Consider the following 21,537-nt stretch of genomic DNA (forward strand, 5'->3'; position numbering starts at 1 on the left):
CTAACAATAATCTCAGCTCCACTACACTTGGTGGCTATAATGTGAAGTGAGTAGAATAATATACAAAATTTTGGGTAAAATAATAGTAACTAAAATGAGATATTTTAATTAGCGCTATTTATATATATAGATGGAATCTATTTCAATCAAAATTTAACCCTTGTCATTTTGTGAAAGATTTTGTACTCAATTATGTGCACAAAGTATTTTTTTTACTGTTTTTAAATCTTCGTAATCTTCATCGATATTTATAGATCAATAATATTATGTGCGTGTTAGAGTACTTATTAATTATTTATCATAAGTATATTGTGATTAAAAAATAACAATTAAAATTGTCATGTAGTGTTGAATTTATGGCCTACACACGAGAAACTGAAGATCAAATAAATTATGTACCTATTAGAATGCATATTATTATAAGCATATTCCACAAAGAACGATAATTAGGATATCTTATGTGATAGTGTTGAATCTATGAATGTGTATGAGAATTCGAAGATCCAATGAACTATATGTCTTTTAGAATGCATATTATCACAAGTATATTGCGATAAAAAAAATAAATTAAACAACTATCTTATGTAGTGTTGAATCTATGGATTGTTTATAAAAAACTGATCTAACAAATTTATTGTCACTCCAAAAGCTTACCCAAACAAATATTCTATTTCTTCATGTTGTATGGCCTAATTTTTGATAATATAATACTATACAACTAATAAAATAAAAAAATAAACTATAAAGATTTATTAACAATCATCGATATATACATCAAAAAAAAAAACAATCATCGATATACAAAGGTTTTGCTCTATTTTTCAAAAAGGGAATTTTTTTAATTTGATTCCTACATCTGATCCCCAAGATGTGAGCGTGACCTCTTAAATTTAACCAAACAAAATTCAGCCAACCTTTTTTTCCGTTGAGACTTCGGTGAACTTGTTAGACGGTAAGATGTTATCGAACTTTTTTTATCGTACACTATTTTGTGGCTGTTTGGTAGAGTTTATTTTAAGCGCTTTTGAGTATCTTTTAGCAATTTAGGTTACTTCTATTTTATACGCTCAGTTTGACAAAAAAATCAAGTTCTTCTTTTGGATTTTTTAAGTCAGAAATCGGAAGTCATAAATGCTAGTTTTTTTTTGGGTTTTTTAGTGATTTGTATTTTATTATGAAAATTTAAAATATATTAATATATTTTAAATTTTATTATTATTTTTAATTATTGCTAAAGTTTCTTATATTTTAATAATTTAAATTTTTCTAATTTATAAATTTAAATTACCCAATTAACTTATAAGTAAAGTATCCAAACACGTTTAATAAATTATAAGTAAAAATTCATTTATCACTTGTAATCCTCTTAAAATAATATTTTATTATTTTTAAGTTAAGTCAAGCAACTCTTTTTATATTATTTTTATCGTAGGTGACTATATAATTTTAGTATGATAGCATATCTAGATGATGTGAAATCTCATACATGTTGAATATCCATCAAACATAATCAATATCACCGAATTTTCTAACTTATAGATAAAGATAACGTCTTCTTTGATTTTTTTTATATTCTATATAATTTGATAATTCTCACGTATAAAATTATAAAAGACAAATTCTATATAATATTTATCAAAGTTGAACTTCCCCCTCTCATATTATAAAAAGTTGATTGATTATCACATATAACGACATTCAAACTTGATTTATATTTCTAGTCCCTAAAACTTAATTTGAAAAATACAAAAACTTTATTTATAAAATGATATATATTTAACTTTAAATTTAATTAAAAAATATATACATTTCATATATATATATATAGGATTACCCTCGCTCAGGTGCTCAGCAACAAAAACCCTCCTGTGCGGCCGTGCCAGTTGCCACCTTGAAGTTTTCGGAGCTCCATCGTTTTCGCACTCCTCCTCCGCTATTCAGGTATAAACACTCACTAATTTCACACGTACGTGTATATTTCTCTTTGTGTGTACAACTTTGCAATCGATTTGAATTTATTTCCATCTCTCGATGAATGTTTCTTATAGGTCTTTGCTTCGTTTCTATGTTAAAGTTACGCATTAAACATGTACTCCTGTCGTGTTTGTGTGTGTGAGAGAGAGAAAGAGTGGGAATGGGAGAGGGAGAGAGAGAGAGAGTGGGAAAGGGAGAGAGAAAGAGGGAGAGAGAGAGTGGGGGAGAGGGAGAGAGAGAGAGAGTGGGAAAGGGAGAGAGAAAGAGGGAGAGAGAGAGAGTGGGGGAGGGAGAGGGAGAGAGATTGGGAGAAGGAGAGGGAGGGGGAGAGAGAGGGACACAGGGAGAAGGAGGGAGAGAGATGCAGTTGCCCTGATTGTAATTTGAAAGTGAGATGAGAGGGACAGGGAGAGAGTTAGAGAAAGAGAGAGGGACCGGGAGATGCAGTTGCGCTAAATAAAATTTGAGAAAGAGAAAGAGAGTCATCTGTTTGAGTTGAAGGTTAGATACCATTTATGTGTACACTTTTTGTTTATTATTTCGATGGTGCCCAATTGCAAATATGGCATGTAATATCATGCAAGGAGATTAAGCATTTATGCAATGTTTGCATCAAGCATGATACCTTTATTTCAATTATTTGGATTGAATTAGGGTTGCATGTGATACACAGGGCAAGTCACCTTCTATGCAATGTAAATCTGCTGTTACTGTTTTATTGGTAGATTCACACGGAGTGGGTTAGGTCTCCATATTTCACTAGACTTTTTACTTCTACTTTAATATAATGTAAGTTATATATTTGAGTTTTAACGAAGGGATGTCTGGGTCAGAGGTTAAAATTACTATATGTACTCCTATTGCATCTAGAGTTGTACCGCTAATCATAATATTATAACTTACGATCGTAAATACTAGATATACAAGCGCAGTTAATCTTATTATATCAAGAAGGATTAGAAACAAGTCACAATGCATGACTTCCTGTTTCTTTAGGGACTAATATAGTCATCATAATAAACAATAAAACAAATGAACAATATTACTCATACAAAATCAAGTAACTAGTTTATTTGGTCTATTTGAATTAAGTTTAGGGTTTATATATCACCACATTGTTCTTATAGATGAAATATCATGCCTTGGGTTACGTAAAGCAAGTACATTTCCGTACTATATGAATCCGTTGTTTTTCTTTTTTGGCGTATTTATGGCGAAGCGGGTGGGGTCACTAGACCCCACTATAGTTTCACCTTTACTTCTACTTCCACTAGAGTTTTTACTTCACTTCTATGTAATGTATACTATATTTGCGATTAAAACTTTTATATGTAACCCTTTTTGCATCTCCATTGACAACCAAATTCTGTTACTTATGATAGGAATTCACACATTCCCCTAACTTTATTTATTGAGAAGGATATATCAGAAACAAACCACAAGACATGACCAATATTAATCACATTCCAACTTCCTTTGGTTCTAATATAGTCATCATATATCAAATGACCAGTATTACTTAATTTTTTTAATGCAAAGTCCGGTAATGTTCTTTTTTGATAAATAACATGATTGTTTAATAGTAATGCATTTACTTTAAATATTTACCTCTGTTATATCCATTGTAAGAATTTGAACATGAATAACACATATATTGATTCTTCATTTTCTTTCTCAGTCCCCACCATCTAACATGTTTCTAAGAAGGTCAAAAAATAATAGATTTAAGGTTATGAAATACTGTATGAAAAATAGAGTAGAGTTATTGGATGGAGATGACTGCTAAAGAATAGCCGAGTTGCCACTTAAGGTCTGGGATTGAGGGTCTTTGGGAAGAAGGGATGGACCATTTGGATTGCCACCATTTTGTTTCTTATTGTGATGTTTTGTCCCAATTGTAAATTTTTATGCGTATCTGGGAGAAGATTAAGCATTTATGTAATCTTAGCATTTGGGATGACACATTTTTTGGTATATTTAATTTAATTAGGACCAAATTTCGCTTTATTATCAAGAAATTACATATAACTATAGTTCTAGATTTCTCGAATTCTATTGATTGCTGGTTGGTAATGATAATCTGTGATTAGTGTAATCAGTCAGCGGTTATTGCTGACTTTCTGTAGTTGCTTTTTCAAGCATAAGTGGTTCCCAATGGTATTCTTTCGCCGGGTAGCATTACATGTGGCAGATTTTGTGCCTCTCTACTTGATTGCAGGTGGTAATGATTTCAATATTGATTTGTCGTCATCAAGGTGTGTATTTTGGGGGAAGGGGGGAAACTAATTTTATAAACTGTGCAGTAGTGTTCCACAGAATTCTCCTCTTGCTAATGCATATTGAGTCATAGGTGTTCAGTTTGATATATTTGCGTAATTATTTCATTGATTTGAACTTGATAGCTGATTTACTTGACTACTTTCTATAATATTTTAACTATATGTATATCTGTGTTGGACAAATAGGTGTAACTTGTCCCATTCAAGTGACAAATGGCAGACGGAGAAGGAAGACGTTCTGCTCAAGCACCATTTTATGATGTGAACCAGACTTTGGAGGAGGAGCTGGCTGCACAGGGAGCAGAAATCGAAAGGCTTTTGGCAGAAAATCAGAGGCTCAGTGCTAACAAGGGGCATTTGGAGCATCGTGTTGTTGTTTCTCAGCAGGACATACAACGTCTAAGAGCAGATATAAACACCACCAAGACAGAGGCTGATGCCCAGATTCGAGCTATGGAGGAAAAAACTGCAAAACTGGAAGCTGAGAAATCTGCTGCTGAAAGCATCAAGGAGGAACTGCAGCAAGCTCATACTGAGGCACAGGGCCTGCTTGAAACTAATCGGAAGTTGAGTGGTCAAATTCAGCAGGCCCTCCAAGAAACAGAAATAGCCAAAGCTGATATCAAAAGGCTCCCTGAATTGCAGTCCAACCTTGAATGTATGAAAAATGAATATCAAAAGTTACGGTAAGGGAATACTCATCTTCTCTCTCTTATCATCATAAATAATTCCTTTGTTATCATCTGATTACTGAATGAACAGGCTGTTTGTGTGTTTGTGCCCGCGGGCAGTTGCACTTGCGGGTAAACAACTAGTGTCTACATTTTAGGTATACAGACTCTTCACTATAGAGCTTACATTGACTAATATTGACATTCATCGAATCAAAGTTCAAATCTCGAACAAGTAAACAACTACCCAGATACTTCATACACAACTACATGACAAGGCAATATTTTGTGTTTACATTTTAGGTATACAGACTCTTCACTATAGAGCTTACATTGACTAATATTGACATTCATCAAATCAAATTTCAAAACTCGAATAAGTAACTGACGTTACCTTTTTCCTACTTTGAATATCAAATGTACGACTAAACATTCTATCAATAGAAGCATAGTTCCTCTGGTGCAAGGGTAGGGGGCATGAAGATCCTAGCATATGAAGGAAGAGATGACCCTTGAGCCTTTTGCAGTAGGCTATCCCTCAATCTTCGACTGAATGTTTTAAAATTTCTTAGTCAGTAATTACTGTTGAGGAAAATAGTTTCTTGATACACATGGTAAAGGTATCTTACGAGTAGTTATTATATAATAAAACTGTATTGTATTACATCGCAGAAAAGTCTATTTGGTTGGATAATGTCAACAGAGGCATTTATTTGGTAATAGTATTGTTTTGCCTCTTTTTTGTATCTTTGGATGCAATCATGTGCCACTCAGCACGATATTTGTATCTTCCCTATAACTCTTCTTGTATGTATTCTGGTTATGCAGCAAAACATTTAACCAGGAGAAAGGTCGGAACGTGGCGAAAATAGAGAAAATCAGAGTGATGGAAATGGACCTGGCTCGAGAAACAGAAGCACGAGATTATATGCGTACTCAGGTGGAAAATGCTGCGAGAAGGGCGAGGGGTATGGTTTTCTGTTTATTTAATAGGCCCTTCTATTTATATCTTATTGTACAACAATGCCAGTAGATCCATCCACCACCTCGTCACATACTTGATGCTGGTTATTATGATGACAGTTCCAGCAGATACATGACAAGGTTTTGGTTTTCAGGTGGGACAACAGTGCCTTCTGGAGTTGGCAGTAATACAGCTACCGGAAACAGTGGAGGAGCTGCTTTCCCTGATTCAGCTGCAGGTGCTGATTGATTTCTCTCTTGGTCATGTAAAAGCATGGAAGGTCCGAGGTGAAAGCTTGACACCATAAATTATGCAAATAGACAATAGTTGTCATCACCTTGGTTCCTGTTCAAAGTTATAGTTATGGTAGCTTAATTAAACACCCTTTCTGAACTAGCTCCCGATATTTTACCTGTGTTATATGTGTGGTTGCCCTTGGCTTATTACAAACTTCTTTAGTATAAAGAAACCCAGGAGACTGTTTTCGTTGATTGAATGGCATTCAATTAAGATACATTTATGAATGGGATTTTTTAGTTAATTTCTGGTTTTAAGTCAATTTTTGACTTATTTTTAATTTCATACTATCAGTTTTTGATTTGTTTTATAAATAAATGATTTAGTTAAAATCGATAATACCGAAAGTCTTTGAGCTCCACTACACTTGGTGGATATCATGATCTACAGTCGACTGAGCAAATTATACAACACTTGTCGATAAAGGAGGCCTCCCCAAGAAAAACATGCAATACTAGCCACATGCAGCACTATATTCATCTATATCACTATATTCATCTATATCCACCAACTCCACTCAAATACAAGTAATCATGAGACGCCTAAACTACTGTTTATAGCTCAACATTCTTGGCTATAAATAGATGAGTTCCCATGCAGAATGTATATACAAATACAAATACATTCTTCTTAGTCTCTTGTGCAGATACATAGAAAGCAAGCACCAAAGTTTTATAGTTTTTTTAAGAAGAGAAATGGCAGCTGGGAAAGCTCTGGGGATTTTTGTTTCGGTGATGGTAATGTCTGCTTTTATGGTATCTGAGTGTAGGATTGCTAGGAAGGACTTGGGTTTGAATCTTGGTGGGGTGGGTGTTGGGATTGGAACCGGGGTCGGTGTAGGCTTGGGTGGCTCGGGTTCGGGGTCGGGAGCTGGGGCGGGTTCGGGGGCGGGCTCGAGGTCTAGTTCTGGCTCGGGATCAGCCTCTTCGTCAGGTTCGGGTTCGGGTTCATCCGGGTCTAGTGCAGGCTCTGAAGCTGGTTCACATGCTGGATCAAGTGCTGGTTCGGGTTCTGAAGGCGGATCATCCGGGGCAGGTTCTGAAGCAGGTTCGCGTGCTGGATCACACGCTGGTTCCGGTTCTGGTTCTGGAGGCGGATCGTCCGAGGCTGGCTCTGAAGCGGGTTCTTATGCTGGTTCTCATGCCGGGTCCAGGGACGGTTCAGGGGCCGGGTCGGAAGCAGGTTCGGGAGCCGGCTCCCATGCAGGTTCCAGGGCTGGTTCAGGATCATCCAATGACAACAATTAATTAAAGAAATTAGCGGAAGCTTCAAGTACTTGAATTAGCAACATTAATAACAAAAATAATAGAATTACGTACTACATAGCGTAAAATTATAATGGTGAAATCAATTCCACTGCTTGTATTTGTGTGAGTTGTGATATATATAAAATAAAAGTTGCATGTTCTTTTACTTCTATTTTTTTTCTGCGTAACATTTAACAAATATGATTAAAATTTAACAAATGATTCGATAACTACTTTATGTATGTTCCATGAAATTATAATTCCAACGAGATGTTTTAGGTACTGTCACATGGCCAAACTCAACAAATTTAGCATCCGCAGCTACAAATTTGTGATTATATATATTTCTACCTAAATGTCTTGTCACCATCCAAATAAGAAAAACTAAAATTTGAAAAATACAGGAGAAGTCGCATTATATTTACGTAAATGTTATTCCTTCCGAGTTCCGTCCCATAATATTCCGCATGTTTGACTTTTATGATCAAATTGACGAGTTTGATTATAATTTGCATACAGTTATATATATATAATTTATCCTTTTAGATAGACTGTATATGTATTTTATCTTATGGTGTAATTTTTAGATTTTCAAAACTTTAAGCTAATAACATAATGATAATGGGGTGTTTGTTTCCGGCTTAAAAACCGGACCTCTGGTTTATAAGTTAGAAGCACTTATTTGTACCGTTTGTGTAAAAAGTGAAGAAGCACTTATAAAAAGTTAGAAATGCTAACTTTTGTTTCAGGATTTCTGCTTATTTCCCAAACACTTTAATCACTTATAGATCTTAATTTGCTTCTAACTTCTACTCCAATTTTTTATTTTAAGCAAGAAGCACTTATAGTTCACCCAAACGACCCCTATAAATTATTATAGTCAAATTTTAACCAATTGAATAGCTAAAATCTTTGAATGGCACGAGTTATACCATTAAATGTAATATGAACCTGATGCATGCATGTACAAATATATTGAAGCAATAAGTTACTTGTGCATCAAGTGTTTCAATAAATGTAATTACTAACCTCAAACAATTAAACATAGACATAAATGCAGTTTAATGAAACCAAAATACTATTAAGCATATTTCCAACCCTATAAATAGCTTATGTCTCGACACAAAATCCATCAAGAGAACAAGCTCTACTGATCACCATGGCAGCTAAGTCTGCAACCTTGTCACCCATGGTTTTTTTCTTCACACTCTGCATCTTCACCCTGGCTCCTTCTCTTGTTTCCTCGCTCCAAAACGAGTACATTCCATTGCATGCTACATCCCCATCTTCTGATAACAATTTGTCATCTGAATTTGTGAGATTCGTGGCAAATTGTGGTGAGAATCTGACGAATACCTGTGGCAGAGAAATAAAGAATGCTCTGCTCGGTCTGGTAGAGGTCTCAAGACCTTGTTGCGGTGAACTGGTGCAGATGGGCTGGAAATGTCACAAGGGAATGGTGAGATTGGCTACCAGCGCTATGGATAACAGAGATGAAGCATCCACCATTATTTCCAATAGTGCTCGGGTTTATTTCAGGTGTGGCAAGATCGTCGAAAGCTCTGCACCATCTCCTCATCATTAGTTCTAAGTTCTAACGCTGCAACAGAGATTTAATAATACGTGACATCAGGGACGAAGCTACATAGGGGCCAGAAGGGGCCATGGCCCCCCCTAGGGTTATATAATTTTTATTATATAATTTTGAAAAAAAATTTATTTTATCTATATATTTATATAAGTATAAAAATTTGGCCCCCCTCAAAAAATATTTGTTCACTTCTAAGAAATATTTAGCATTGTAAAATAAAGTTTTAATTCTTAGTTTTCTAATTTATTGTATTAGACCAGATTTGAAAATAAAAATTAACAAAAATATGGATATATATATATATATATATATATATATATATATATATATAATTTTACTATTTTTAAAAAAATCGTAAAATGTGATATGTGATAAATATAAATGTTAATATGATTCTTCTTTAAAAATAAAAATCTTTGGTGGAGATCTTATCCAAGAAACTTATACCTCACTATACTTCTTCATTTTCGTAGAATAGCCTCGTGCATTATCAATTTATTATATAATATTAATATTGATCTACTCATCTTCAATTTAAATTTCATCATTCAGGTAATATTTTTACTTATATAAATTATAACTTGTCATCTTCTAAATAAACATAATATTTTTTTTGTAAGTGTAATAAACATTTTTTTTGAAAAGGAGTAAGTATAATAAACATAATATTTAGTTTTTGAGATATTGTCAAAATACAATTTCATTTAATGTGTGTTACTTACTAATTAAAGATAATTGTATAACTTAGAGTTATTATGATGAGTTTCCTGATCATTTTATACTTATATATATTTAAAGAGAAATAGCTAAATATTTTTGTTGACACAATTATAAATTTGATTTTCTGATTTAAAAGAACGCAAAGCTCTACTATAATTTTTTTATTAGTATTTTTTATTTATTTTATAAAGAATATTTTACGGTGCTGATGAAAAATTTTAATGCGTCGAAGAAATTTTTTTTGGCCCCCCTTGAAGAGGTTTGCTGGCTTCGTCCCTGCGTGACATGTATTTAATTTATAGTATGCCATAACAAAATATGAATTGCAATGTCACTGCATTCGTAAAAATTAAAACACTACAAATATAGCAGTTTATCTATTAAGATCACTGTCATCTTCTTCTTGTAAGTATGAAGATTTAAGGGTCTGCCAGTAAGACGAGAATGTTGAATCTAAAGGGATTAGACAATGGAATGCACATATGTTATTATCTGGGACAACTGTATATATGAACATGAACCAACATTAATCTATTAGTTCTCACAATGTACGTCTAAAATGAAAACACAACAACATTGATCTCTTAGTTCTCACAATGTATGTCATCCTTGTAGCCCTTTATCGCCACCTTGTTGGTGCCACACTTCTGCCAAAAATTCAGCATGTTGCTCGTGATACTCACTGCTATTCATCTCTGTTAACCTGGATCACAAAGTTGTTTTACATTCAGTCACTTCAACCACACTAGGGGTAACCCAATCGAGCAATCGAAGTACATAAGAATACAATCTCTTAATATTTTCCTTATCCTGCTGTTAAAACCCTTCTGCTATTAGGTCAAGTGCATAATTTGTAGGAATTAAACTGTCAAAGAGATAAGTTGCTTTTTAACTGATAATGCTCACTCAGAAGTGCTGTAAAAAGATGAAATGTGATTGCTTGCGTAACTGCTACTTGCCAAGGGTTAATGCGTACCAAAGTTAAAAGAAGTAAGAATGCATGCACTTGATACTGATTGAATAAAGGGCATTCAAAGTCGCACAGTCAAAATATTTACAAATGCAACAAAGTTGATATGCTTGTTCCAAGTGTAAACATTAATGCAGAAAATTTACCTGCTGATGGTCCTATCTTTTGCAAAACCCAATTCGTTATCCACACAAAGGTCAATCTCATCATTCTTCCTCGACCTTGAAGTTCTAGGTGACATAAGCTGTGCATCAGAAATTGTGACAACTTTTTCGAAAATCTGGAGGGGAGTCCCCTCAGCTGCACATATAAGTCGGGCTTTATTCTCGTACATAACCTGTACAAGCAATTACAAAGATGTAACCAGTGATTTTTATTCTTCTGGGCTTTTTTTTAATTTGGTCCATTTTTTCAGTTATAGACAAATAATTTGGTATTTAATTCACACAGCGGTGCTTGCCGGTATACAGTATTAGAGCCGACACATGACATCTTAATCGATACTGTAAGAATAACACTAGGTCATGTATCAAAACAATGCAGTAGGAAATGGACTAACATCAACTAGAGTGATGAAACGATAGGCTGCTGCCCTGTTGTGGAGCCCAAATTTTGGCACTCCATCCAAAGCCAGGGTATGAAAGTTCTCTACAAAAAAGATCACAAGATAGTATTTTCCCTTAAAAGAAATTGTTAATGAAATTGTATAAACATGATATGCCCCCGTTTACTTAAGACTTGATTGACAAAGGTGAAAAAAATGAATATAAATAATAAAAACTTTCCACACTAGCGTGATATTCCTGAAGAATAGCCTTGCTCATACCCAGATAAAACAGATTAAAATCATATAGATTTCATAACTCCTGGCGGTAAGACTCAACTCTATCAAACACAACAGCTACTTGACATCAATTAATGTAGCCCTAATGGTGAATCTACCATAATTGACTTACTAGACAATCCTAAATAGTCTGCAGCTCCAAGAGGTTTGTCACAAAGATCCTCGAAAGTAAAGTATGCACATCCATTAGCACCAAGCGGAACCTGACCAATTGGATACAAGGTAAAACTTTAACAGATTACAATAAAAAACCTTAACAAAGGCGTTGTTACTCAGACTCGGCCGGAAGTGTCCAGCATTGATACATGTCTAACTGTCGGACTTGCTAAACATTTTTAAAAATTTATTTGTTTTTGGCTTAAAAGTGTCCCAAGTGTCCATACCCATATCTGAATGTCGAGTGTGCGACACAGGTACTTAAGGAAAAAATAAAAGTCTGAGTAACAGTAAGAAAGCATAGATGCAATGTATAACCTGCAATCTTCTTCCCATTATGACTTCCACCTTTTGTGGAACAGCCTTATGATGAGAGATCAACTGCTCAAATTTTTGCTTAAGAAGGCCTGACGGATACTTCTCAACAAAGTAAAAACCTTGCTCAGCCTGCAGCAAGTAAAAGCATGAAAAGTTACAGCCACTGATAAAATTTCCCGATAAATGTGACACTCATAAAAGCTTTAAGTAATATACTTATAGAAAAAGAGCAAAGTCATCATGTTTTACCGAAGTCATTTTGCGGTAGTCTGTTGACGAACAAATTTCATGCACTGCACATCTTTCCTACATTCCGACAAGCACCAAGTTACTAAATAACGAACGAGTAAACAGACTTGATGTGTTTTAGTCTACATAGAGGAATGTCTGTAGACTAGGATGAAGTAGTGTCCATTTAGAAACTTATGTATACTAGGATTTGGTAGTAGTAGCTTTAATCAGATAAGCTGAAACAATGCAGATGCAATGTCACTCCTTTGTTAGAAGTGAACATCTACAAATCAAAATTTGTCCGTTTCCATTGCCGCTGATATATCAAGAGTACAAAAGTAACAAAACACTTGCTTCAGCTTGCCTAATCATCACCCTCCTAGAGGAACCTCCATTTACATACCTTCAAGGCAGAAATAAATGGCAGAAAAAGATCTCTTTGCAGCCCCCGCTCATAAAGGTTGTCTGGAGCACGGTTGGAAGTAGCAATAAGAATCTGCACTTGTCAAAATGACGAATACGCAGATAATAGTACATCATTTACTTTTAGAATTAAATGTAACTCAAAGTAAGAGAATGGAACACACACAGATCATGAAGGTTCATAAACTTACAGCTCCAGTGCTGAATAGATGTCTAAAAAGACGGTTCAACAATGATGCATCAGCAACATCAGTCACCTTTGGAAGTATATAACAGAAAGAAAGGATCAGCGACTTTTAAGCAGCTGACTGTTTGAATGACAAACCATAAATTCATGGCATACCATAAATTCATCGAGGCATAACAAAATTGCTTCATCAGATATCTCTGCTGCAACAACTTCAAGGGGATCAGCCACACCCTTGTGCTTCTGCAGTTGCAAACTAATAAAGATTATTATCCTACCAACGCTAACTACCTTTTCCATGTCAGAGCCAATATTCAAAACATGATGTAAACTGGCAGTTCACCGTGTGGATGACATGCTAAAACGTGTGTTAATGGACACATCGAATCCTTGTGCTTGGATAACTGCCCCTGTTTAGACAGAGAGATGCTCACTAGATACACGTTTGACATAAATTTTCTCTGTTACCTGCAAGCGACTGTGTACATCCAACATAAAGTCGTGGAAATGGATCCTCTTTTTCCTCCAACCGGAAGGCCTGAGTGAACAACAATAGAAGTCAAACATAATTATTTGAACAGTGCCTGCTTCAAATGTGCTAAATGTTTTCCATTAACCGGTTGCTTAAAGTATGAAAGAATACGCTGATTACACTAAAGCTTACAACTGTTCGAAAAACAAATCCATCAACATAGTTTTTCCTGTGCCAACCCCTCCATATAGATAAAGTCCTTTTACAGGTGAGTAAGTATACTGAGGTTTGAGACGGGACCACAACCACCTACATCTGAAATTAGTATTTAGGAGAGTAATATTTAGTCTACTGCACAACACATAAATTGCTATATCAATTGTCATGATGCTTCAAACATGGAGTCAACCATAGATTACCTCAATTCTTTCTCAGAAGCATCATAGCGGTCCAAACGACAGGCTATTTCCGACTCAATTAGCTCATCATATAGTCTCTGTATTTCTTTTACGGTGCCTACCTGCAAAATTACTGTAAGAATATAGTCTATAAGGGTCAACCAAAATAAGGGATTAGCACAAAACAGGAGCACATTTATTAAACAATGTGACTTGATTGCTCACATTTAGCCAAAAGAATGTGTTTACAAATTATTTTAATTTATCCCCTGGCTTATAGCCAGCTGATACCATCACCTTCTGAAATTACGAGGTCGGCGGTTCAAGAGCTGCCTCAGTGGTCAGTGAAAGGCATAGGTGTGTGAATATTCAAATTTACGCAGGGAATGAAGAAGACAGAAACAGTTAAAAATATATATATTTATATTCTATTCTTCTTGTAAGCTATAAACTGTCAATGATGAAACTTCTAATTTGAAACAGAAATATGATATCTTCTGGAAATATTTGCATATATTAGATGCAGCTTTTACACTGTACACAGAATAAATTTAGTACGAATACTAAAGCTTATGTCGATAGAATGCTAAAACTGGAAAAATTAAGTGTTAAATTAAAGTGAGTTCCCAGTGCAATCTCAATAAAAAGGCCCATATGTATGATCCATAGACGAAGGGTCAACTAATAATTCAAGTTGTGCTTCACATATCAAGAATAAGGTAATCATCGCACCTGGCAAATGTCACCATCCACAAGTTCACCTGTAGCAATTCTACGCTTATACTCCACAAGAGGCCCTCCAGAATGTGATCCTGTGATAAATTTATAGGCTTAACAAACAAACACGAAATCTTTATACCTCTAACCAGTATTCAACTAATCAAAGGACACAAAAGGACTCGTAATAGAAGGCACCTGCAGTTGAGATGTTAGAAACTTCAGTACATAACGCTCTTGTGATTATACAAGAGGGGTTTCGCTGCACATGGCCATCTCCTCTATAATACAAAGACTTTGGATTTGTTGTTGTACTAACCAAATAATCGGGTATATTCTTTGATCCATTACTTGATCCATTACTAGAGTTAGTCCTTCCATGCTGACAAGCTAATCTAAAATGCCGTACAGAACGAACAAACTTCCTCATCCTTTAGTTTCAGCTTTATATAGATGGATGCAGAAGGAACTTTTAGGATGAGTCCACGATCATGTCAACAAACTTCTGTTCCATACACAGAGTATCCGCTGCCGATTAAACCAGAATTTGAGGTTACATTTAAAGTGATCATTTTGAAAAATAAAAAATAAAACGGCTGTAGCAGTATTCCCAAGTAATTGAAAGCAACGCTAGATCAATGAATTAAAACTTCCCTGAAAAACATAAACAACAATTCCGTTGTAATCATGAAATTTACAACTTTATTCACTACTAAAAGAACACCTTTCATTGTGACAAAAGAAAAAAAAAGAACACCTTTCATACTTTCTCTCTCTCTCTCTCTCTCCCTCTCCCACTCTGCGTCTCTCTCTCCATCCCTCCCTCTCCCTCTCCCTCTCTCCCTCTCTCTCCCTCCCTCCCTCCCTCCCTCTCTCTCTCTCTCTCTCACACACACACACATACCATTTAAACTACTTTCTCCAGATACTATACTAACGAGACACAAACTTGTTTGTCAATAAACATTTAGCCAAAAAAAATACAAGAAAATTGCTTAAAGAAAACACAGTTCACCTGGATGATGATTGAATATCAGATTCCCCAGAAGCGTTCAAATCACCCGAATATATACTCACTCTTTATATATCATAAATAAATTGATAATAGTATCATGTATGTATTGTGTCTGCGTACAGAGTGTTTCTTGATTCAATGCGTACGTCAAGAAAGAATGTATTTCAATGCTGCGATCGTAACTGCAACGGTTATCTTCCTTCCCGGACTTGGTAGTAATATTTTTGTCTTTAATCCAATGGCGTAAGAGTCACGCTCCGATCGTTATATAAGTACTCCACCGTCCTCTTTTAATTAATTCTTTTTATTTTAAATTTTAAATATATAATTTAAGATTATTAATTTTAATTTTGTTTTTTCTATATGTTTGAAATTAATATTTTTATATTTTTAAATAAAAAATTGCCTATATAAATATTTGAACAGATTCATTAAACTATTTATTTGTTTAGTTTAGAACCAATATAAAAAAATATATTCAAAAATCAGATATCCTATTGAAATAATGATTTTATTAATTTCATAACTTTATGTCGATTATTTACATTTTACATGTCAATGTCCAATCGACATCCAGACTCCAGTCAACACCACCTGTTTCGTCAACTGGATTTTGAATCTAACGACTTCCGCTGAAAAAACACTAAAATTTGATGGCGAAATATAATTTTATGAGTTCTGCAGAGACTATGGTGTGGATGAATAACTTGATACAAGGCCCGAATAAAAGTATCAACTATGGTGGGCGAGTTGAACAACGCTGTACCACAGTCCACACATCTAACAATTCACAAAGTAAAAGATAAATTCTTGAAAGTCTCTTGCACTTGTCCGAGTTGCTAGTCAACTCAGCTTATAGCAGGCGCTAACATTTTTCTGCATACTATATAGCTAACGTCTTCTTCCCACCCAAACACACTGCTCCTTTTTTCCTTTTAAGACTCCATTTCATTGCCGATGTACATCAACTGTCGTTTCACGATTCCCGGTGTCCCTGACAGGAGTGTTGTGCACATCTTTTAGTTCTTCAAAGAACATTCGTTTACAGCTTGCCTAGTCCTGAGCCACTTGCAGATTAATACTTCAATTTGCATCCTCTTGGTTATAGTGTCACATTATACTGATAAATCAGTTCTTCCGACAGATCGTGATGCCATCGCCTATTGGCACCTGGTAACAACACATAGATTGTTTTTAGATATATAGACAGGTTAAGAAGATGATAAGTTCAATAGAACAATGACAGAACTTCATGCACGTACCATGCTAATGCTTACACGTTCATCCTCCATTATACCTTGATTGAAATTCCTAATGCTGACTGTCTTGGCATCATTAACCTATATGAATGAACTGATAGAATCACTTAACCAGTTGGGAATTCATAATGCGTATCTGCTTGAGTAACTTCATTTACCAGTGGATTGGCAACTTTGCCATGCCAGAGCACATTATCAATTACAATAATCCCACCAACCCTCACCTGCAATATTAGATTAAGAGAAGGTTAACAATCTTGACCACTTGATGGATGCAAATGGAACCATCTAATCCCACATACCCTTCAGAAAACTAAATGGTATGTTAGACAAAAATATAATTGATACTGTGATTCTAACCAGTTGTAGCAGCAATTCAAAGTATTCTTGATAATTTCTTTTGTCAGCATCAACAAATGCAAAGTCATAGCTGCAGTGATAACGCAAGTAATTTATGAGAATCGATAGATATGGCACAATTAATAGTATACTGAACAGTGAACAAAGTGAAAACCACAAAAAGTGACGAGCACGAGGAAAATGTAGTAGTTCAAATTAAGAAAAAACATAGCGGTCATTTCTTTCAGCTTTAGAACTGATTCAAGAAAAGATGTATATCATAAATAGACATGTGGGTTTACTCTATCAAGGATACACACCTGTCTTCTGATAAGGTTTATCTTCTGATACAAGGGGTAGGGCAATATTCATGTAACTGATAAATCCTGGGAAGATCCAGATAATAATATTTGGCCAAAGGTTTTATCTTTACCAGAGCAGTTTTGATTGAGGGTGTTGATGCCAGTTATCGTCATGGACGAGATATCATAATAAAGGGTATTCGTAAGAAACTTTAGTAGATATTCATGACGGAAATTGGTTATAGATCTGACAAAACTCTAGAAGTATGAATCACAATCCTCATTTTATCATACAAATCCGTTGTATTATAGAAAGATATTTATGCTTTGGTGTCCACACATTATAACCTAATGGTCATGTCTCATCTCAGACCATTTCATACCTCAACTACTCTAAAAATTAACTTATGAATTGGTGCATACTTGAAGATGCCAAATTGGATCGCTACTGCACATTAAGTCAACAGTCTTGGAGGTGACTCATAATGGGAGTGAAAGCTTGCAGGGTGATAATTTAATCAGTCTGTGGTATAAAAGTTATGAACTCAGCTCAATTCTCTAATGTAAACTCTTCCTTAAATTATTGTCCGAATTTACCCCTTTCACTTATATTTTTTCTTTCAGTTGCTTGAGTTTAACAATATCTGCATACCACAAGTCTAATGAAGTAGAGAACATGAAAAAGAACTAGGAAGATGACTTTTAAGAAAGTCCAAAGAAAACTTATTGATGTTGTTTATGTCCATATATAGTCTTCAAAATATCTTTCACCGTGAGTTAAATTTATAATTGCCAAATAACACCCTCTTATACGCTGTTTAGGTTTTGGCTACCCTGTATGGTAGGTTTTAATGAGTACAGTAGTAGGCTAAAGTCAAACAACATTAAAACCTCAACTTTAAGAAATACCTGCAACCTTCTCCATTCTGAATCATTAATTTCAATGCATCAGCTGCTAGCCCATGTCTGACATCAACCTAGTGCAATTAAATATCTTAAGACAGAATATTACAGCACGATGTAGGTAATTGTCGGTCGATACCAAAATAAGCATCCCCATTATATAGAGTTGGGCAGCAGGGGTATTGCAGTTGGCCTTGGAATTTAGAAATTGATTCTTTCTTATATATTAATCCCTACCTATAATATAGAATTTCGTTTATATCTAACAGAGAGTATAAGCACATAGCATAAAATTGAAAATATACACTTTCAGATTACAAACTAAAGAGAGGAGATAGTTATCACCTTATGCAAGACACCAGCTTGCTCATAATACCTTTTCGCCACCTCAAGAGCCTTCCCATCTCTTTCACAAGCAACTAAACGGCCGGACTCCGGTAGGACAAGAGCAACAGCCAGTGAGGAGTATCCCTGGAAGCAACAATTAACCAAATTTGTTTTTAAAATTTCATCAATATATTAAATTTTAGATTATACTTGTCACAAAGTCATAACAATGTAATTAACATTTTGCATGCCCCAAAATACACATTAAACTTTGCTATGTCGTTCATGAAGTTATTAACTTGGTACGTTTAAAAATTAATAGGATCCATGCTTATACAGTACCATTATATGTCAGTTTTTACTGATTCCAATATCTTTCAGGCAAGAAAATCGTGAGGCAGTCTAGCAGGATACTGAAGCCTTGGAGGCTCTTTCCAAGTAATTATGTACTAGAAATTGAGGGGATTTTTTGAGGTGACTCTTTTCTGTCAATTTGAAGAAGGTGTTATTATTTAAACGGTAAGAAACTTCTTCTGAATGAAGTTTATAACAGCATTGTTAAATAACGATGTCTTATCAGAAGGCAATGGCTAGAACTTATCAACATATCTGCACATGGCATTAAATTTTGAAGAAGTCCTCGAAATTAAGTTGATGAGAATTTTTTTTGAACAAAGTACTGATATATCTTGCTTACCGTATAAACACCAACTTCTATGCACTTTTCTGCCCCTAGAATCTGGACTAGCATTGCGAGTAGTTGTGCTTGATCAGGAGATACCTATGGACAAAGCACCAGCACCAATTAGGCTAATAACATAGAGAAGCTTCAGAAATGAATCCCACTAAAAAAATTATTAATTATTATATTCTTCTTCCAGACTTTTACTCAATATAGCTTAAATAATGTAATTATATTCTTCTTCCAGACTTTTACTCAATATAGCTTAAATAATGTAATTAGAGTGCAGTAAGCACTCTGTTACTCCTCAATTTCTAATACATAATTACTTGTTAAAAAACGTATAATCTTTTATTGACTTGAAGCATTATCAGCTTACTTTATTTATAAGGCATACAATCATTTAATGCTCTTCACACAGAATATCCTACTCATGCTAATTCCGAAGGATGGAGACGCCATAACTTCCTTTGGAAATATCAAACAGATTACATTCAAATTCTAATTACTTGAACATCATTTCTTACAATCTCTGTCAAACAACTTCAAACAGTATATGCCTACTTCTGCTAATTCAGAGGGAGGGAGACGCCATAACTTCCTTCGGATATATCAAACAGATTACATCCAATTTCTAATTACTCAATCACCATTTCGCACAATCTCTAACAGACAGTTCAAATTACCGAAACAACACAAATACAACTCTAATTACACATTTTCAACTTGCAAAAAGTCGAATAAAATCAATTACCTGCATCTGACTACCACGCATCGTCGAAGTCTCCTCCCGTAATTCCCGCAGAATCTAACACACAAAAAACACAATAAACATCACGAAAAACACGCATATTCATCCAATTAAAAACACACACACAAAAACAAAATTGTACTTGTGGTTCTCTGACATTATCGAGCAAGTAATCGTAGAGGCGTGGAGTGATGCTGATGATTTCTTTGCGCCCGTACTTGCCGTCGCCGGAGACAACGACGGCGTCGGAAGTGAGGGTTTCGGCGGCGGCGATTGAGGAGCACGCGATGTGTTTGAGGAAAACGACGGCGTTTGGCTTGGGCAAGGAGGTGGTGGTGAATAAACGATTGCGAAATTGTGGGAAAGAATTGACGCAACGGCACGCCAACGAGCTAGCCATGTTGAAGGATTTACAAGCCTCAGTGGCTATTGTTTCATTCTGATGGTTCGTTGAGACAAAACGGTCATGTGACTGTAACATAGTTTCTCACTGCGGTAAAAAAATCCTCACTCCCAATACACACTCCAGTCGAAAAAAGTTGTCCAATTTTAATTTGGGTCGACAAATATTGACTTATACTCTATACAATAAAATTAAAATATTATATAAACAGAATTATATGTATATTATTTATTTCAAAAGTATAATTTTCAGATTTCTAAAATTGCATAAAATAATTTAAAACTTCAGTCAAACAAGATCAATTTGATATGTCGAATTTTAAAGTCGACGAATAATATGAATAAAAGGAAGGATTTTTTGGTAAATAAATGATTTTATTAAAATAAAACGGTTTGTGAAATAATACTCGAATGATCAATTATAACTTGATTTTAAACAAATAGACGTTTCGTTTTCAGACTATTTAATACATAGAATATTATAATGATATTTCGAGTAATCAACTTACATTAGTAATGAAATTAGTAACTACGTAATTGATTTTCACATAAGCATCATTCGTAGTCCAAAAATAATAACTATTAATTTTATTGCTTAGAATCGTACAAGTCAAAATTTTATCATAATTTTGACAGGAATATCAAGTTGGATGCGGATAGCAAAAAATAACAATCTGATATATATTTATATAAAATAACTCGAATCATGAAAATTTTTTAACTAAAAAGTAAATTAGCATAAAAAAAAAGTATATATTCAAGTCGTTTGATATTTTGTACGTAATTTATAAATTTTATTAAAAAAATTAAAATTAATATTTTTAAAATTTATTTAAGAAAGGATTTTAATTAAAATATCGAACGATTACGAAGATATACCTTGTCCCAGCTGAGATGCTTCGAGGCAAGTTCTGACTCTTGACTGCTGAGCAACTAATCCTGACGTTAAAACAAAACCCGTGATGGCCCATCTTTCGAGAATCCAACGTGGCATCACCACAGCCACAACATATAAAAATGGAATTTCCCCATTTGGGATAGAATCAAATTAGTGGCCACAAACATCTCACATGCTATCCACCCACACCTCTGAACACG

General features: G+C 34.7%; 4 protein-coding genes across 8 annotated transcripts; 2 read left to right on the plus strand and 2 right to left on the minus strand.

Moving 5' to 3' along the window:
- The first annotated feature begins 1,848 nt into the window (after nucleotides 1–1,848).
- On the plus strand, nucleotides 1,849–7,598 carry LOC108226949 (uncharacterized). The gene is made up of 4 exons (XM_017401945.2): nucleotides 1,849–1,941; nucleotides 4,440–4,939; nucleotides 5,753–5,892; nucleotides 6,043–7,598. The coding sequence occupies exons 2-4, from the start codon at nucleotides 4,467–4,469 to the stop codon at nucleotides 6,135–6,137; spliced, it is 708 nt and encodes a 235-aa protein (XP_017257434.1). The 5' UTR covers nucleotides 1,849–1,941; nucleotides 4,440–4,466; the 3' UTR covers nucleotides 6,138–7,598.
- Nucleotides 6,780–7,598, plus strand: LOC108226477 (cell wall protein IFF6). Its single transcript, XM_017401442.2, has one exon. The coding sequence runs from the start codon at nucleotides 6,881–6,883 to the stop codon at nucleotides 7,430–7,432; it is 552 nt and encodes a 183-aa protein (XP_017256931.1). The 5' UTR covers nucleotides 6,780–6,880; the 3' UTR covers nucleotides 7,433–7,598.
- Nucleotides 7,599–8,391: 793 nt separating this feature from the next.
- LOC108225133 (uncharacterized) lies at nucleotides 8,392–15,718 on the minus strand. Of its 4 annotated transcripts, none has more exons than XM_064080652.1 (16): nucleotides 15,475–15,718; nucleotides 14,658–14,987; nucleotides 14,475–14,554; nucleotides 13,764–13,864; nucleotides 13,537–13,659; nucleotides 13,341–13,410; nucleotides 13,029–13,115; nucleotides 12,877–12,942; nucleotides 12,666–12,758; nucleotides 12,281–12,337; nucleotides 12,032–12,160; nucleotides 11,670–11,760; nucleotides 11,273–11,361; nucleotides 10,860–11,050; nucleotides 10,373–10,446; nucleotides 8,392–8,994 (listed from the first exon to the last, which is right to left on the minus strand). In XM_064080652.1, the coding sequence occupies exons 2-16, from the start codon at nucleotides 14,887–14,889 to the stop codon at nucleotides 8,963–8,965; spliced, it is 1,515 nt and encodes a 504-aa protein (XP_063936722.1). In that variant the 5' UTR covers nucleotides 14,890–14,987; nucleotides 15,475–15,718; the 3' UTR covers nucleotides 8,392–8,962. The 4 variants fall into 4 exon arrangements, with proteins under 4 accessions (XP_063936722.1, XP_063936721.1, XP_017255438.1 ...); XM_064080651.1 differs by having other exon boundaries at nucleotides 8,392–9,032; XM_017399949.2 differs by having other exon boundaries at nucleotides 10,339–10,446.
- A 383-nt stretch (nucleotides 15,719–16,101) lies between these two features.
- LOC108224929 (uncharacterized) lies at nucleotides 16,102–20,528 on the minus strand. 2 transcript variants are annotated; one of them, XM_017399694.2, is made up of 9 exons: nucleotides 20,195–20,528; nucleotides 20,041–20,094; nucleotides 19,302–19,385; nucleotides 18,623–18,748; nucleotides 18,284–18,351; nucleotides 17,094–17,163; nucleotides 16,892–16,957; nucleotides 16,737–16,814; nucleotides 16,102–16,644 (listed from the first exon to the last, which is right to left on the minus strand). In XM_017399694.2, exons 1-9 carry the CDS (start codon nucleotides 20,516–20,518, stop codon nucleotides 16,603–16,605), a joined length of 912 nt encoding a protein of 303 aa, XP_017255183.2. In that variant the 5' UTR covers nucleotides 20,519–20,528; the 3' UTR covers nucleotides 16,102–16,602. The 2 variants fall into 2 exon arrangements, with proteins under 2 accessions (XP_017255183.2, XP_017255182.2); XM_017399693.2 differs by having other exon boundaries at nucleotides 20,180–20,524.
- Between the last annotated feature and the right edge of the window lie 1,009 nt (nucleotides 20,529–21,537).

The sequence above is a fragment of the Daucus carota genome, chromosome 6, assembly GCF_001625215.2.
Source record: "Daucus carota subsp. sativus chromosome 6, DH1 v3.0, whole genome shotgun sequence".
In the NCBI taxonomy this organism is placed as follows: Eukaryota; Viridiplantae; Streptophyta; class Magnoliopsida; order Apiales; family Apiaceae; genus Daucus; species Daucus carota.